General features: G+C 37.6%; 1 protein-coding gene across 5 annotated transcripts in view; it reads right to left on the bottom strand.

The window, feature by feature from the left end:
* The window catches only part of INPP4B (inositol polyphosphate-4-phosphatase type II B), a 364,993-nt gene that overhangs the window by 108,105 nt on the left and 237,081 nt on the right, over window positions 1–19,807 (bottom strand). For all 5 annotated transcript variants that reach the window (XM_074588896.1, XM_074588899.1, XM_074588900.1 and 2 more), the window contains 3 exons: window positions 19,271–19,375; window positions 13,935–14,043; window positions 4,247–4,424 (listed from right to left, as the gene is read on the bottom strand). In XM_074588896.1, coding sequence (XP_074444997.1) covers window positions 4,247–4,424; window positions 13,935–14,043; window positions 19,271–19,375 — 392 coding nt within the window. The remainder of the gene's footprint in view (window positions 1–4,246; window positions 4,425–13,934; window positions 14,044–19,270; window positions 19,376–19,807) is intronic.

Here is a 19,807-nt window from a genome sequence, read left to right as displayed (position 1 = left end):
GAAACACTGTTCCACATTTCCTTCACAGCACAATTGCCTGCATTTATTTACCCCAGGTCGGTGAGATTTACTTGCCTTCCTATTTAACCCAGAACATAGTGGACTGTCACGTGCAGATTCAGATGCTGAACTGCCTTTGTGCACACAATCCTAATTAAACAGGAAAAGTAGGTAGCTAAGAGTCAGAGCAACCAGCCTAAACAAGCAGTCACACAAAGCTAGGAAATGCTAGAAATAAAGGTTGTCCAGCCAAGCTTCGTTCAGCCCCTTCATGCTTCGTATGCAAAACCGGGAGGAGAAGCAGCAAAAAAGCCCAAACCAATCAAGTTTTAAGTGTCAGCATCTATCTTCCTGGAAATCTTTCTCCCAGTGTTTGCACTTCTTACTTCTATTCTTATTCCATCCCTTTTTGCTGATACTTGCTCCCCTTTTGTATGCCTCTGCTCCTACGCAACTTATTTTTCTTGCTTTCCTGTTTCAACACCCCCCAAAGGTTTAATGACACTTAGACCATAATGCTCTAAATAACTGATGGTTTTCTTAAAGCTTCAGCTTCTGGGTTAGGGACCTGCTTGAGAAGTTTCTGCCTTTTACCATTTTTATGATGTTTAGGAAAGAGCTAGTTTTGATCCTTAGTGGTTGCACATAGAAAGGCTGAAAATTTATTGCAAATAAAACTCAAAAATAAGAACCTTAGGGATATCTAAGCTAAGTTACAATTTTTTAAACCAACATCAGGACTTCCTTCAGACCTAATTTAGGATTCTTTAGTGATTAGGCTTGGCAACACGATTCATCTCCCCGGCAATTTTACCAGACCCATCCTGTATCCTCCTTACTAACTTGGTGCCTGAGGGAAAGGGTGCTTAAACAGAGACAGTTTTCTTATATGCAGCCCTTCAGGTCTGCCTCATGGCAGTCCTGAACTGCACTATAGGACAATTTCAGTTTTCTACATTTTCAGCCTCCACATGGTGCATACTCAGAGAATATGTAGTCTTTGGAGAACATTGCTAGCAAATCCTACCAATCTTCTATAAAGAAGAGGTGACTTGAGTCTTGTAGAGTTGCCTTTTCTTGCCTGGTAACAGCAGAGCTCCCCTTCAGGACTCTTCTACAGTTCTACGTCAAGAGAGTGCAAATGACTTTACTTGTCTGTCCTTAGAAATGACAACATCAAGGTTTTGCTGAGGTTTTGTACCTCCCCTCGCCCTCAAAGTCTGCTTGAGATCGTTTCAGGTCTCTGCATCAGACATGGTAGACTCAAAAAAGCCTTAAATTTCAGACAATTGTATCGGACAACTTAAAGTAAGGAATGCCCACTATGATTGAAATATATATTAGGTAACTATCTGAAAAGTTTAAGTAATTTAATTTAATATAAATATTTTACAGGGAAAATTAGTTTTAAAAAGCAAACTGCCATGGGAAGCAAACCTCCGTTTTTCCATATAGAGACTAAAATGCTTCTGTATCAAGGATTCCATTGGTTTAACAACAATCTACATTTTAACTACATTTTCCTACAGCTCAGTACAGCTAAATTTGCAGAACATCACTATTTATAAAATTGTATTGAAATCACAAAACAAGTCTATACAAAGGAATGGAAACTTTGCAAATTCTTTTAGATACTTGACTAAAGAATATTTCTGCAAACAAAGATAGGCATAGCTGGAAAATGAATTTATCAAGCCTTCTGCAAGCTGCAAATGCTGATACACTTGTCGACAGCTACAGGCTTCCTTAATCAATTAACAGAAAGTGTTGATAAAAGGTTAGTCTCAGGAAAACACTACAGTAAATTGCAAATCATATATGGAGAAGTAAAACCATGATTAACATGAGAAAATAAGCTCAATTTAAGAAGCAGCAGTGGAATTATTTGATTTAATTTTCCACTTTCAATGCATGCAGCCAGTCCTTCCATTTCTAACAGAAATACTTAACTGTAATTCACATTATTGATCGCTCAGGTATACTCACTGCTACCTAATGTTTTTAGAAAAAATTATTCGATATATCAAACTTAACATTATCTTAAAATAAGAAGTGATATGCTTTTTAATAAATGAGGTAATGAATCACCAGGCAAATCATTTTTACAACTTCTTCAAACAGCTGTTTAATTTCTAAATTTCTATCAAGTTAAAATGTAACAGAACATTTCTTTTTTACATATAAAAAGTATACAAAATGTGGGAGAGCAGAAGCACCTCATACGCCTCAAGAATACAGGTAGGCATAACGTAATTCTATGCAGAAGAGCATGGCAACCTACCTTAAATATAACCAGGAACATGCTGTTAGCCTTGGTTCTCCCATACCAGACTATATAGAGAGGTTTTCTTAGGATATTGAGATGATGCTTTGTATTAACCGTGAGTGATTTAATTGCAGCGCTGTGTGCGTTCACTCAGTGTAGGTTTTTGAAACTTAATATCACCCTTCCCTGAAGTGGTTTCTTGGTCTTTCCTTTCCTCCCCAACTCTCTTCCCTCCTTTACAAGCAGCTGTCCCTCCACACCAGCTTCCTCAGCAATGGTCCCACCTCCTTTCTCAATTATCATCTTCTCCTCAGAGTAAGTTTGGGAATAGACAGTGAAGTATTCAACTGTTTATGCAGCAGTTGCTTAGACAATTCGATTAATCTCTTCCAGCAAAAGGTAGATTGAAACTATGGGCTGTCAGGTGGACTATATCAGTTGACACTCCTGCTTCCACTTCTGGAAGCCTGTGCTCATATACTAACCAGCAATTTAATCCTGGCCCTGAAAAGTTACTATGAACATACACAACTGAAACACCAGCTATAAATTTAAAATATCTGTGACTTTTCCAAAAGGAATGGATTGTCTTTTTTGGCCCTTTTCTGTAGTCAGACTCCTCAACGGGCTATGGTTCAAACACTGGGTTAGCATCACAGCTGCCTGCAGCTACCATCCACTCCTCCTGCCCAGACAGGCAAGGGTGGTGAGGGCAAATGGCTATAGCTAACATACAGATTCCTTAGCAACCGAGTCTCGAGGCTTCAGAGCAAACACTTCTTAGTTTGCTTTGCTTTACTTATGCACGCATATTTCTTTGAACTAACCACTAACAGAGCACCTCCACTTTTTCTCTGCGCAGCTAAAAATTACCTCCTTCAGTACTACATGGAAAGGTATGCTATAATTGCCACAACTGCCCCCCCCCGCTAAATTCCTCCCCTTCATTTCCAGGCTGAATTCTACTTTCCTATATATTCCTGACATTCATAGTGACTCCAGTGTTCTCAGCGTTACTGTGGATTTACACGTCTGTAACCGAGAGCAACATTTATCTCCCCCATGGCTCCAATGCAATGCCTTCACAGTATGTGCCTGAGCTCAATATTCAGATTTGAAGCTCTCCCAGTGAACGACGTACTGCTGGGATAATAGTGCTCAACAGACCACAGGGGTTGCCACTTCCCAATAGTTGAAGATATATGGAAACGGTTATTGACAGTGTTATTAAGCCACATTGAGATCACATTACAGAAGGTATGGCCCATGAAGCGATGGGAAACTTTTTTCAACCCCTCTGGTCTTAGCCATAGTGCTTAATATTTTTATAGTATAACATATGCTTAAAGGTACTTCAGACTTCAGCTAATCTCCAATATCACTCTGTGAGACAGGTGGAAAATATTATCTTCCTTAATTTAGAGCTAAAGAAACTAAGATGAAGAAGGGCCTACAGCTACAAAGGAATATAACAGGAGAAAGAGGATTAAAATTGGAGACCTCCTGGCGCCAGCTTCCTAGCTTCTCCTTCCAGACTGCATCACCATTTCTGATCACGCTATTATTCTAAACTTTACGCATAAACCTGGCTTGAACTACCTCCCACAAGCAGTAGTTTGATGTATCACAGAAAAAGAAATAAAATAACCTTTTATCATCCCACGAAATTATTTACAATAATCTATTTTTGATAAACCCCAGTATGTGGCCACTAGAGGATAACAAAGACATATGAAATTAAATTAATTATACTTTCAAATAAAGACAACCTTTATAGATTTCATTAATTTTCTACGTGGAAAGCCTACAGAAATGCTAAATAATATTCTTTTTCTGATAAGCAACATTTTGAAGCTTATTTTAGCAGAGCTTATTTAACATTTCCTGATGCTGAGAAAGTCAATTTATGCAGAAAAAAAACCCCAGCAGTTAGAGACTTGGTTATTCTGTTTTCCATTGCTGTGAAGATTTGAATCTTACTTTTTCTGAAAGCATCTTTAAAGAATTCTTCAGGCTGTCTGGAGAATGCTGGCTTGCGGAGTTAAGCAGCAGGTCTGCATGGCTTGATATGAGAGGTTGTAGATGATTGATGTTGCTGAGAACTTCTTTTGCCTTGGCTGTGTTTTCAGGTGAATAGTAAATACACTGGTATCCAGTACTGTAATAACAGAAAGAGTCACATGATGTCAAAATCATTTCTGCTACTAATAACAATGCTTAATGTGATAAAAATCTTACCACTAGTTTTGTAAAAAACACCTGAACTTCACCAATATCATTGAAATGCTCTTTCCTTTAAGGGTAAAACCAAATCCTTGCTTGAATACTAGAGGATAACAGACTGTCCACCACTAAACTCACCAAGTAGTACTGTTCAACCTAATCATCGCTTTGAGTGATTGATCTTAACATAAGAAAAACAGATTTTTATTTATTTAAAAACATGTAATTCTGGAGAAATGAAAGGTTTGACCAAGTCAGGTAGTAACCACAAAGAGTCTAAGGCTCCTTATTTTTCCAGCTGAACTCCCCATCACACTATTATAGAATCACAGAATGGTGAGAGTTGGAAGGGACCTTAAAGATCCTCTAGTTCCAACCTCCCTGCCATAGGCAGGGACACCTCCCACTAAACCAAACTACCTTACTAATCGATCAGTGGCCCAGATTATATTTTTATTAGCATCAGTGATGTCCAGGAAGTTAATAACCAGAGTTATTTCCAATAAAAACCATGTGTCTAATTTGCAAGAAAAGACACAGAAATGAGGTGTGGGAGTTAATTACTACAAAAACACACAAATGCACACTGCAAACTTCCTACTTTCCTTTCAATTGTTCACAAACTACTGCAGTTCTTTTGCATGACTTCTTTTCCTAACCCTCATTTTTTTCCCCAACGCTTACTAATTATGCAATATCCTTTTCTACCATTATTCCAAAACACCATTTTCAACAGCATGCATACACCTGCTGGTTCTTCTCTTTAGTATACATCTCCCCACCTAAAACTTTTGTACATAATTCTTCCCTTCATAAAGCCCTCCTGCAGTCTTTCAGAGAAACTAACTAAAATCTTTTGCAGTTTCAGATTAACCTGTAATGTTAACACAGGAAAAACTATAACCAAGCAATTCCTGGAATATTACTAATGCCACAGCAACGTACATAATACTCCCCAGTTGTTTCTGTACGTTATCTCCCTTTTCTCTTGTGTATTTTCATTATACTTCCTTCAGTCTTTCCACCCTTTACCCACTGATTTAGTTTTTTTCTTAATTTCACATATCAAGACCTGAGTTTTGACACTCATGCAATCCTTTGAACTTCACGCATTGCTTTTCATTTCAGTCTTCTTCCAGATCTTTTTACTCCCCCATTTCCCCTTTGTGTCTTCTAGTGTCCCTTCCGGTTCCTCCTCATTAGCTTTCTACGAATTAGAAATTAAATTTAATTCTATAAATGACACATGCACATTCAGAAGTCCAAATGAAGTCACTTCTATAAAACTTAACAGGCTTAAGTCTTTTTGCAAATAAGGATAGTTTCAAGCAGTCTTAAAATTAAGCCTCTTTCTTAGATACTTTCTGAGTTACAGTCCCAAATTCCACAATACCCCATCCTGTTTTTCCGTCTTTCACCAATGTCTCCATTTTTAGATACAATTCTTTGTGAAGCCAGTCAGGGTGAATGGCATTTGAGTCAATGAAACTTTACCATGATCAGTGATGCTACCAGCCACACCAAAATTACTCTGCATCTCCAATTTGCAGTCCACTACATGAGTTGCTAGACTGCTCAGTGCAGAGGTCAGAATTCTGAATATTTCAACAAAATGAATCATATAAACTGTCTCTTCTAATGAACCGGGCAAAAACCCATCCCTCTGAGACATGAGGAAACAGCCTGTCACGGTTTAACCCCAGCCAGCAACTAGGACCACACAGCCGCTCGCTCACTCCTCCCACTCCCCTTCCCGCCTGTAGGATAGGGAGAAGAGGGAGAAAAGGAAAGGGGGGAAAAAACCAACCAAACCTCATAGGTTGAGATAAAGACAGTTTAACACTAAAGTAATGGAATAGGAATAACAACAACAGTGGTAAAAGAATATAGAAAATAAAGAGATACAACACAAGATGCTCTCACCACTTGACGATCAGCTGCCAAGCCCGTCCCAAACAGTGATCGCAGATCCCCATCCCCTGGCCAACCCCCATTTATATACTAAGCATGATATCTATGGTATGGAATATTCCTTTTGGCCAGCTTGTCCTGTCTGTGCTCCCTCTCAGCTTCTATTGGAAGCTGAAAAAGTCCTTGACTAATGTAAGCATTACTTAGCAACAACTGAAACAATACGTGTTATCAACATTATTCTCATATTAAATCCAAAACACAGCAGCCACTAGAAAAAAAAAAATAACACAGCCACAGCTCTACCTTCAAGGTGGCAACACTATCAGTGAAATGAACTTCCAAAGTTAGATCTACCTCTACATTCACTGCAACTCTCAAGCTGTCAGTACACAAGGCAGGGACAAAGAGTAATAGTCTATGTTAATTGTAGTGAAGACATAGTCTTCAAAGTCTTGATACTTCACAGTGCTGAATAATCTTCTCTAATTCCCTTTCAGGTTTCTCCCTCTCTTTATCAAACAGGCTTTTTGCAGGCTGAATCTGGCTAACACTGTTATCAAGCTCACCATGCACATACTCCTTTCTGGGATTCCCCTCAGCCTTTAATTCCCAGATCATTTTCACTGATCTCCCACCGCTCTAAGCTTCACTGAATATTGCAAGAGAAAAGTCACAGACAATGCTATAAGAAAAGAAAGAGGGAAGAGAGATACTAAACCTGTGGGTAGTTCTCATTCTAATAAAGTCAATCATAGGTTTTAAATAAAGGAAATAGTGAAGAGAGAATGACTCTTTCTTCAGAATGAAGTGTTCTATGAGACCTCATTATTTGGCTAATTTTAACATTTCCTGAACCCCAGAAAGCATGAGACGACTCCGAATATTCAGTTTCTTGCAGAATTTGAGGGCAACTTCCCCTCTTGCCCCCAGAAAGATAACGCATAATTATTTTTCAGAAACAACATGTTTGGGAGTACCTGAAGTTTCAAATTGTTGTCTCTGGACACTTTTGCACCTAAGACTAGCCTGAGATTTTCTATGGCTTTACCATTCATAAAAAGACATTACTACTTCCAATTCACTGAAATTAATTTCCTTATAAATAACTATTTTCAGAGCTTGCTGGTGCATATAGCTATGGTATATAAGTAGCATTACTTAATAGAAGCAGCTGCAAATAGAACATATGGAGAAACTTTTCACAGGTGTCCTAATGCAGATGAAGGGAATTACAGGTACGAAAAAACTTTTGCATTAGGGCAAAGGCCACATGGGTAGGTCCTGTGTGTGAAATCAGTAGCACTATGAAAATCTACCTTTGATACGTGAAATATATTATTAGTCATGTACCTTTATGAAAAAGCCTGTAATAATGTCTTCTGGGTTTAAGTTTCATAGCTTTCGCTAAGCATATAAAATCTCACTTAATCACTTCCATATAGTGGCACCATCATTAGCTATGTACACATGACTGTCAGTGGTCATTTCAGTTTTAAAATCGCTTTAATGACATTGTCATGTAATTTGAATAAAGATTACATTGACTACATCTGCAATTTTAACTAAGTTAACAACGTTTTTGCCTGAGAATAAATACTGCAATATGCTAAATGTCTAATTTTTAATGACACTCTGAGTAACTCCACTCCTGCTGTTAACTGAGTAATTTGTTTGACTGAGTTAAATTGTCACCATCTGGGACTGGGTTAAATTCTTTCAACAATGAACATTTGACCTCGCATTTTTCACGGTCAAAACTGCAGACGCTAACATCAAGACTACAGTTAAAGCGTACACAGCAAGAACATCTACCTCCAAATAACCTCAAGCTTATGTACATTACTGAAGATACCAACTCAGTGGCTTATTTGTGCATCACATGCATTCTGTCTAAAGTGGGAAGTTACGATCAAAAATAAATTGATTACATAAAAAAAATCCAGGACAATTCACTGCCTCAGGAAATAAGACTAAACCATATGATCAGTGCTGACGTTTGGAAAACAGGCCTGAGAGACATCAGAAGTTCAAATGAATTTTTAAAGTTTCCTTACGATTCCCTTGCAAACTTTGAAATTCTAACTTTGAATACTGAAGAAAACAAAATTATGTTATTAGTTCTGTCTAATCTGCCTTTACATGTGAAGTCCAAATGTCCACAAATCCTCACCTTGAAGCAGCGGCTGAGGCTGTAATGCACAGAGTGTCTCTTGCCGCTCTTCTATTTCCTCTTCATTCCTAGCTGACCCTTGAAATAACTCTACATCAATGCCTTCAACTGGTAAAGGGACATGAGTTTCAGTGAAAAGGAAGGTCAAGATGCCCTTCGATAGCCCTCTAGAGACCTAAGCAGAACAGATGCCAGAGTGGCATAGGTGAATCTCATACTGAATCTTCTGAGGAAGACACTCCAGGAAGGTTGAATGCCTACAGAAAGCTTTCCACTGTTCTTCAAATTAATTTTAGAGTATCTTTACATTGGTGGAAAGATGCAAGTAGCCTTTAACACAGGGGAGAATCTTTTGCAGGGGAACCAAGCATGGTTCTTATCAGAAGGAAAAAGGTACTGTGCCTCACTGCAGGCCTGAGGCTAAATGGTGCCTTTCAGTGGAGCCTTTTCCTGGCAGCCTGCTGAAGTCCGCGTTACAAGAAACGCTGGCAAAGTCATGGATCCAATCTCCCCTTTGCTGCTCCTAGAGTCCATCTATACGGAACAGTTTCTTGGTCTCTAAAACATGCAGTCTTGTCTTAACTTTTGCATGTAAAGCTCTCCCAACTCCTTCTTCCCTTCTTTTTCCAGCCCCAGACCCCTTTCTTTTACACCTGCTTAAGGAAATCCTTCAGGCAATTCTGTTCAGAGAGCCCAGTGGCTGGAAAATACTGTGATGAGCTTTTTATACCTCAAGGAATAGCACAAACTTTGGCAGTTTCTCAGCAAAGAACCTTAATACATTGATTTTATGGTCAGCGAAAAAATGTTCGTCTCCATGAACTCCAGTCTTTCTCTCTCACACACGCATAGATATAGGCATACACACTTACATACACAAAAAAGGGGAAAATTAGCAAAGAATAACGTCTCAGTGAAAAGTGCTATGCATGAGAGGCTGTGGTTTCCCTTTGAGAATAAAGGTTACCATCAGATCAAACAGAAATCATTATTATTTCAACATCTCTGGGATCTTCTGTGAAACAGTATCATTTCAGGTTCCTTGGAGAATGGAAACGGGTTGAACGTTACAAAACTTGGGTAACAGGAACCCTGAAGATCTCAGCATTAACAAAATCTCTGGTAATGAGTATGCTAGCAAAGGAGTAGACCTCACACCTTGTCAAAAAACCTAGGCTTCATCAAACAAAAAAAGGGTCTTTTCGACACTTCAAACCCAAATTAAATTATTATGGCTTAAAAAAAAAAAAATCAACAGAAAATCCTTTGCAGTACTATTCCAGCTTTAAGCTTGTGCTAATTTAAAGCAGGATTGTTTCTAAAGAACTTACTAGAAATGATGTACAAAACCAGAGTGAATCACAGCACCTAATGCAGCTTGTGGGACACCTCTCTTTTTCTTGATGGTTAGTACCGGGGCGTTAAAAATCTTGTAATCATAAGTCTAAGCGTTTTGGCTAAAGCACAGATCATCAAATTAGATTTTAAATAAGAAAAAAACGTCCTTGGTGCACCTTGAAAGCAATTTATGAACATTTCAAGCAGTGAGGCATTATATGGGTATAACTTACAGAATGTCTGCCTTAAATGTACCTGCCCAACTGAGGTCTGAAAATAATAATTTGCTGTACCACCTAGACTGATGAGAAGACAAGCCCTTCCATTTGCTGGAAGGAGAAGCAATCTATACTAGCAGGACATTAGAAGACTGAATCTGAACGCCTGACTTTCTCTTTTAGTTAGAAATAAGGAAGGAAAAAATAAAAAGCAAACCAATACTGCATCATGAAAAAAACAATCTAAAATAAATGTACACCATACAGAGGTAATTAATATTCTGCAGTGATTTAGCATACCTTAATCATCACGCTTCAATAATTTCAATTTAAATGCTATCATGCCTAAACAAGATTAAAAAGAAACAATCCATTTTTCTTACTGGTCTTATGAAGTTCAGTACTAGCTAGTAAAGGGACAGACATATCAGAGTCATGCCTTAAAGACATACCTGATGTTTGCAGTGGTAAAGCCTTTTATTTGTCTCTTTTTTGCAGATAAAGAACAGTACAGATTGTGAATGGGTTATAAAGCAATGGACCTGGCTTCAGATCACATACCACTAAGTCTTATTTTTCACCTGAAAGAAAAACTTTTCTGCCTTTTATTTGAGATCATATTTTTTAAAAATTCACCTTTTTTTTTTTTTCTTTTAATATGACTCGCTTGGTGGTAACAGATGAGACAGGAATTGCAAAAATACTGTATTTTTAATAAATATTATACAAAAGTGTATATTCTCTGTAATAGAAAATATGCCAAAGCTATCTTCAGATACACATTTTCCACATTCTTCTTGTCTTGACAAACTTTCACGAAACATATGTTTCACTCCTGTTTTGGTTTGGCAATTGCAAATGCAATTACGCTTTTGCAAAGTGGGACATAACCTTGCTACCAGTTAACAGTTCCTCTTGTCTTTTAATTCCACAAGTATAGGTTTGAACAAGGAATATTGTGTGATACGCTGACACTGCTGAATATTTCAATAAGCTGTTCTAATAATCAGCCTGAAGGTCAAAGGCATGCAAGGCATTCTGTCATGTGCACTAACAACGTCTTGAAAGCTACTGGGATCAGCTTGAGAAATAATCTCTTCCCACATCTTCCTCTAGGTCTTCAGCTCAGGTAGCCTACAGGAAATGGCTGCTTAATCTGCATTTTTTTTTTCTGTTCATTTTATATTCTGTCTGGCATCTCAAAGTGTCACTTCTTCCTTCAACCAACTCTTCAGAAAAGCTGCTCCCATTGTAAAACAGAAAATTTAAATTGTAAAAGCTGCCCCTGGAAATGTTGTGTCCTCAAAGCACCCTCATGCAGTTAAACAAACAGGTGCATACAAAATAAAGTTGTCACTGCCACAGCAAAAGAAATTTCTCTGTGGTAAGAATAAGAACGGTCCTTTCTTGTATCTATTTAAAGTAGACCCACTCTTGAATATTCAAATAAGTGAGATCATATTCAGAGCTTGTTTTCTCCTGTCTTTCGTCTCACACAAGTTTTTCTAGTGGAAGGAAAAAAAAACAACATGTGGAGTTCTCTTTGAGCTGCCCTCAAAGATAGAAGATGAATTTTGGAGGTCTCCTTCTTACTACTTTGTGGGAATTCACACACTAAGTGACCATTTCTTCAGGTCTGGTAAGTGATTCACTAAAAATTGTAGTCCCTTGCTTTTAGTGCTCAAACTTAAATTTGCTAGACTGACTCAAGCTCTTTTTTTTAGGAAGATATAACCAGTTAGCCTGGTTATATCACCCTAAAGACAGACTTCTGCTCTCCCAGGGGTACAAAGAAACACAAAGACTGCTCTGTCACAGTAAAAGTCCAGTATCCTGTCCTTGAAAGTCACCAAAAGACAGGTGCTTCTGAGGGATGCAGAAAAGTCTAAGAAGCAGGGCAAATATAAGCTGACGTGTAGGCACTTTGAAATAGGTATGAAATGCCTTGATAAAACCTGCACAAAGCTTTACCCAGTGCTCCTGAACACAAACCTCTATCAACTTAGAGGTCTACAATGGTTGAGACAGTGAAATAAGAGTGAATCAAAACGAGAAGAGGCTGTGCTGCACCAAGTATCCTTTGCCATCCTAGCCTTTTGACATGTAACATTGCACAGGATCCAAAGAAAGGAGTCAAGCCCATCATCTCCCCTCCCCTGTAACGGGCAACTAAGAAAAAAGGTCATTGTCTAGTCATTCTTATGAGATACTGCAATATGTGTTCTCCCAGGAAGAACTCAAGAAAGACTAGGTCTCTTGCCCATAAGGTATTTTCCCTTTTTTCTCCAACAAACAGAAATCACAGGTGATAATTTCAAGTTTGCCTCACAGCTATCCTTCATTTTGGGAAATCACATTCTGCCAATGTGGATATGCTGCAGGACCATGCAAGTGAGAAACGGTTCATTTCCTGAAAGCTGAACACTCTGATGGCTGGAACGGCAAAGTTCTTTATATCACATATGACTTAATTTTCTTCTTACGAAATATAATAAAAAAACCCATTATATACTATTGTAACTCTATTAATCAGATAGTTAAGTAGCAGAGACTTCAGAAATGTCTTTAGACATTTTCTCCATCAGGAAGCATGTACTTCATAAGCCTCTATATCATGGGCATAAGGCTGCCTAGAATAGTCTGATAGCAGAATAGGTACCTGCTGTTAACACAAAGTCCATTCATGGGTCTCAGGTAATCAATGATATTTGTGTTTCATTGGCAAGTTTTGTCACCAGAGGTGGCCAGGGAAATGAAGGATTTTAGAAGATTTAATGGGGTTTTTATATCATGCAGTGCAAACAGAAAAAATAATAATACACTTTTCAAAGCAAATATATCTGCTGGTTTTCCTTTGGTTTTAGCATTGATGTAAACTTTTAGTCAACCTAGAAGTCAACAGTAGATTTTTATGATTTCTCCTTTTATTCTTTATGATATTGTACCTATGAAACTTTTTTGAGCATTGAATATAACGGAATTAATTTTCTATGGAGAGTCGGGATGATTCAGATCAGCATACATACAGTCCTTCCTGCATTCCCTTTCGAAAGCTGTGCCACTGATCGCACGGGGGTGGCACAGTCAGTCCAAGTGTGGAGCAGTCTCAACTACGGGTGCTGCCAGTGACAGTTGCGGCTGCTCAAAACTTTTTAACAGCCATAGTAACAAACACAAGCACGTCCAATTCTTAGTTAGCAAAATATGCAACTGACACGTTTGTACATGTTCAGTGGTTAACGAAGGATTTAAGTACAGCAAGAAACTGAACACCCAGTTAAAGCCTTTATCTTTGCTTAGTCTCATTTTGGCTTTCTGAAGAATAAGAAAAACAATATTTTCTTATTTACTTCCCAGGTGTGCTAAAAAGATTTTTTTGTTAGCATATGCCCAGGGCTGTCAGAAATGAAGATGCTACCTTAAGTTAGTGTTTCTTTATTGAAAAATTGTCTATAACTACTCTCCACTTAGCACAAGAACTACCAAAGAGATATCTCATTCTGAACAGCATGTTTTCAAGCACTGATATTCCTCAAGCTTCATGAAATACAGGAAGAAAGTTTCATAATTCTGAGTTCATGTTCAAAATAAGCCTTGGCATTAAAAGTAAATTGTGCTTCAATTTTGCAGTCCAGCAAAGCAGGGAAGATAAATGAAATATTTCATGAATTAATTCTTGTCCAGTCCTACTAGATTTTAGTCTTCCATGAATTCAGCAGGGTAAACTGTTTTGCTAGTCAGTGAGCTCATAATATTTTCACGTAACCTTAAAGATATTTTCCTAGCTACTTACAAAAATACTTACTTTCGTCTTTCTGCTTCAAATTTACTCAACAGTTTTCGGAGACCACCATTCTTAAATCCTTGGAAATGTGCTGCCGGGGCTCCCACGGTGATGACGTCATACAGAGCATCTGGAACGGAAACAGACAACAGGGAGATTTCATGTGCCTATGCCCAAGGTATGGCAACACAACCTCCACTCTACAAGACATGAGGATGAGTAGTCTATATTATTTCCAAGGAATAATTGAGAATCTGTGTCTCAAGGAAGCCCAAGAGTTAATCAATCTTTCCATACAGCCACCTGCACACCTTAGAAAGTTTATCTGATTTATTGTTACGTCTAAATTATATGCCACAGCGTAGAACAATATTCTAGCTCTGCAGTTTACAAAGCTGCCCAGTAAATTGGCCCTTTGTGTATTTCACTTTATTACCTCTTCCATTATTTAACTTCTAGTCATGTTGAGATGCACAGATTCATGCATTTTGGAGTCAAAAGAGACCATTATGATGGAATAGTCTGACTGCCTGAATAACACAGGCTACAGAATTACAGCTAATGATTCCTGCATCAAGCTTATGTCGTCTGGTTGAGTGAAGGCATCCTTTTTTTTTAAAAAGGTCTGATCTTGATCTAAAGATCACAACTGATCTTGATTTAAAGACTTCAAGTGACAAGTTTGATTTTGTTTAGCTTCCACTTTCCAATATAATTACCTGTTTAATGCTAAATTGAAGAGCCGCCTTCTACGACAGACACTTATTTTTATATATGCTCATGAACACAAAGCAAGTCAGTTGTTTTCAGTTGAAAAGCTACCAGAACAGGAAATAAACTATACTATTGAAATTCTTGCTGAGACAACAAAATGTTGTTACTCTCTGTATGTACATTGTGACATATGGGATGAACTTTTTGCATAGGTGTATGCTTACAGAACTGGAGAGGGAACACCTTTTTAAAAAACTGCCTCTCATTTTGAGCTTGTGATTGATTGTCAGTGCAGAGATGAAGATTTAATTACATCCCAAACCACAATAACTATTCCTTCAAAGTTTAAATTTACATTTGAAGAATTTATGTTTGCACTAAGCAGTACTGGTTTTGTGCCGAAGCTCACTGAAGGTATAAAAATACAGGTCAGAATGTCTCATTCTTAAAAAGTATTTCTACAGGAAACAGTAGAGGAATTTTTTATGTGTGAACTATTTTATCCATCAGGGAAGCTTACCATGTAAATTAAAATCTAATCCTCTCCTAAAATAGAACTTTTCTTGCATTCTGATGATAAATATCCCTAGAAGCAAGAACACTGTACAAATGATTCACAGTTAATGAACTATGTTTTACTTCCAGAGCTGAATCTCAAAGCATATTCACTCAAATTGATTTGAACTCTAATGAATTGGTGAGTCTTCCATTTCCACTTAAAAGGAAAAGTGACATAATTTCATTAGCCTCAGGTGAGCTTCGAGATTCTTAAATAGCCCATTCTTTCAGGTCTTCATAGAGATTTATCCATAATACATAATCTTGGGCTATTAGAGCTCCATCGGTACTTGACAATAAGTAGTTCTATTGCTTTAAACAATGGTGGCTTGAAAACAAAATAAGAGATGAACCCGCAAGGTTAACCGAATAATGGCTTCTGACTATGTTTACAGATAACTCATGAAACTACAGGAAAACATTTAAAAGATTAAACCCTGGTGCTTTTCCCAATTCTGTTTTGAAAATAAATAGTGACCCTGCTTATAACTACTCTTCTCAGCATGGTCAAGGAACAGCTGTTTGAGACACAAACGCACTCAGAACTGCTGAGTGCCTACCCCATGCAAGCAAACACGGGAAAGTGAAGATGGCAAAGAAGAAGAAAACATCTACGACCCTGGTGATGGGCATGGGGCAGTCTCACTCCCACTTTCCAGGGCATAGTACACTGGAAAGCACTGCAAGACTCAGGAGGAATGCCTTGTGATGTGCTCCATGTACACATCAATGCAGCTCCTTGTGAAGGACATGCAGTGTCAGCATGAGTGCACTGGTACAGGAATGCTCCAGTAACTCGGAACCATCATCCACCTCAAGAACTGAGTACTGCTGACAACTCTCTACAGTGGAGACAAAGCTGAAAATGCAGCAGAGCGTTGTAGGAGCTGTATCATATTGTCAGCGTGCTCCCCCAAAATTATTAATTAACAGATGTTCAAAAAACCCTCAACCCTTCCTCAAATAATTACTTTGGAATTTGAAGGAAGAAAATGCCGAAGATTAGAGTGTAAGGATGTTGAGCTTTATATCAATCATTATTTCATACTAACTATTCTGACTCAAAATACACTCACCTCCTACTCATACAAGTGAAACATTAACACCAGTTACACACTCACCAAAAAAATAACAATTCCTTCACTGTGCAGAAATATAAACTACCTGCTCATCACTCCTTCCAGAATAAAACACAGAGCTTTTGCAACATGGTGACAACCACAGCAACACAGTAGAAGTTCCATAAACCTAAGCTTTATCAGACCAATTTCAAGAGTTGGGGGATTTTTATGTCAAGGAGAGCTCAATCTCAAATTTGAAGCAACCTGCTTGCCTTCTCAGGAACCTATTTTGTATGTAGAGAAATTAAAAGAGCTTCCCATAACCAAGGTGTCGGTCTTCCAAAAATACGTGTAAGCAGAATTTCCCTGATTTTAAAACAAGTTTTTTTGTTAGCATTTTGCAATCTCTAAACTTGAGTGTAACAAGAACAGTGTTATCTAATTCTCATGTCAGTGAGCATCAGCTAAAGAAAAAAGGGAGAGTTTTATAATTTAAACAAAGTTCTAAATTTAGAAGATTTATCTCTTTCTGTACCCTTTTTAATTATGGATTAACCATATGCCGCAAGCAAAGTGGTTTTGGAGAAGAAAGGAGAAAATTCATTAAAAACAAACCAAAATTCAAGTAGTGTAAAAGTTGTGGGTGATTAAGTAAGTGGCATTTCATTCCACTTTTTTATTTAGCAAATAGACACACAGTGCCCTGTTCCCAGAGAGGTTTTCTTTCAAAGACATAAAATTAAGGTTCTGGCCACCTGTAGTCATTAGAAATCTCAAAATGCTCTTGAGTTAATTAACTTCAAAACATTAGCTAAATTAAAATTTGTGCTGTCATTCTGTCTCTATAAATCCCCATCTTGTTAAAATGTTTGGAGGCACCGTTGTTCAGTAAAAGAAATAACAAAATATTGAACTAATACAATATCTAACAGACAATCAGAAGTCCCCATGTTCCAACTTGGAAGTGGATGAACATCAGCAGTACACAGGATAATACTCCGATAATTATTGTTTGTACTTACTGTTTTACAATCTGCATAGATGCAGAGCGTATTCATAAGGCAAAAAACTTACAAGAGTGTAATTTCCATGTTTTTTCAGTGACAGCAAATTTAATAGATCTCAATTTATCAACAAATTATTCACTGTACTATGATTTGCTCACATATATGTATCAATATAATCTTTTGTCTGTAAAGGATGCTCCTAAAATTATAGGCAAGTAGCAGCAACAGAATTCTGTATTAAACAGAATCAGAGAAGACATTACAGAAAATTATCCCTCTTTCCAGAAGTTATTAACGTTCGCAGTATTTTCAGCATAATTGGTGAGATATTTTCACTTAATACTAAGCAAATGCTTACGTGGTACAGGATAGCACTGAATAGGCTGATTTAGTCACAAGCAGCGCTGGGCTCAATAAGCTTCCTAAAAAATAGGATATATTAAGTTTAGAGGTAACACTGTTCTTAATGGAACCATGCAACTCGCATCCCCTAGGCTGGTGAGTTCATCCCAGCAATCTCTGGGAGGAAATGTATTGTGCTCTATCACTATCTCTGGTGGTACAATGGGGAAAAAAACCCCACCTTAGAAACAAGACAGGTAAGACTGGCTTTTACACTCCACTGACATTACGGATCATAATGAAAAATTAAGCCGATGCCCTAGAAGGACGTGAATCTTACTGAACATTGTGCAGTGTGTCAGTATGAATCATGACAGTATTAGTTCTGCACCGCTACAACAGAATATTTTTAACCACGCATAGGTTACCAATACATTTCAGTGAACATATATTCTGCAGTTACTTATTTGTTTGAAGCTTCATAGAAACAAAATGAGCACAAGACACCCTGGAACTTAATAGAAATTTTGTTAATCACGCCTTAGTTTTCCAAGATCTGTAGTCAGTATCCAAAGCTTGTGGCTTCAGAAGATGAGGAAGAGAAAACCCTTGCATAGCTTTAACTTTGGACCTGATTCCTAAGTTTCAGCACAGACTCAGGACTTCTGATCAATCTCAGCGGCAGTGTGTCTGGCTGCGGGTTTCAGAACTTGTACAGAAATGTGAAGAATGGGCAAGCTGGTCACTTCTTTGATCTCATGATTTACTTAAGTGTAGTCCTCTGTGGACAGTACACACTCAGTTGCTCTAGAAATATTCCAAACAACATCCAAAACTTGGGGTATAGAAGCAGATGCACAGGCCGGAGAGAATGAAACCAAACCCATCAGGAAGACAGGCAGGTTCCAGATACGTAGACAAAACACAGGCAGGAAATATCCACACAGAATGTTTCTAGAGCCCACTAAACAAAGTGAAAAATTAAACACTTTAAGTACACACAGAAGTACAGATTTTTAAATAATGAAGTTGGAAGCTTGATTTTGATTTTCTTAAAAAAGCCAAAACAACCACAAAACAAACCAAAACCACAAGAAACAATCTAGTCATACAAGAAACCTCCTGTATCAAGCCATACTGCATGAATCTTACAAACACGCTAACACTGTACAAACTTCACTGATTGGCAAAACACATGCAACACGATATGAATCTCAGAATTTTCCTTAAAAGTCCCTGTATTTTGTGTGATATTCTTTTCTCCTCAGCACTATTCCAAATCCATGTAAGCCCAAATTGCACATAAATTTGCTAAAAATTACAAAAAAAAAAAATCAATTTAACGCTATTACTTTCCATACTTTTTATCTGTAGCATTTTTATGTCCTACTTACAAAGTTTAACAAGACTGTTGCCAGTATCCTATCATTAAGTGAAAAATTCGAAGTGACCAAGATTCAACTCTCTAAACAGAATACCTTTGAGTTCTATTGTGGTTTTAACATTCCATCTGAAAGCATGTCCACCTAATGTTCATCCTTGAGACCAGATATATAAATTATTTACATCTTAAAAAGGGCTAAAATGGAAACCATACCTCTCAGTTGCAAGTTTAATTGTACTTCAAAGCATACCTTGTCACACTTAGGGAATTTCTCTGCAGATTATACTTTACCTTTCAATCGAGGACTATGCACATGCATTCTCTGCAGATGAAGATTTATAGGGATGAATTCTAGTGTTTTTTCTCCTTTGCTACAGCTTGATTTGAAGGAAGAACCTGAAAAACAAAAGTTTAAAGAATCATTATCTTAAGCACCCAGCAGATGTTTTGTCTTCTTTTAATGTGAGGACAATACTTGTATGTTAGGAGTCTTCTTTAATTTACTTTTAATGTGTAATTGTATATTGAGAAGAATGGTTCGCTAACCGACTCTCAGCATGTATCCATATTGGAAGCAACAAAACAGCTTTTAATTCAAAGAACAATCTAATTTTTTATTCTAGGTGCTAGACTTTTTTTCCTGCTGTCTGAAATCAGTCTGCAGTCTGCTGGAAACAATGTCATAGTTAATGTGCATTATGTTTATTCTGTGCTAAAAACACAGGGGTACCACGCTATGATGGTACTACGTTTTCATCCAGCAACATTTTTTTCTTAAACCAAAAATACTACATTGACTATGAGTTCTTCCTAGGAAGTTCAAGTAAA

Source organism: Larus michahellis, chromosome 5 (genome assembly GCF_964199755.1).
Source record: "Larus michahellis chromosome 5, bLarMic1.1, whole genome shotgun sequence".
Classification (NCBI taxonomy): Eukaryota; Metazoa; Chordata; class Aves; order Charadriiformes; family Laridae; genus Larus; species Larus michahellis.
The sequence above is the reverse complement of the archived record's forward strand: the minus strand, read 5'-3'. Positions and strand labels throughout refer to the sequence as shown.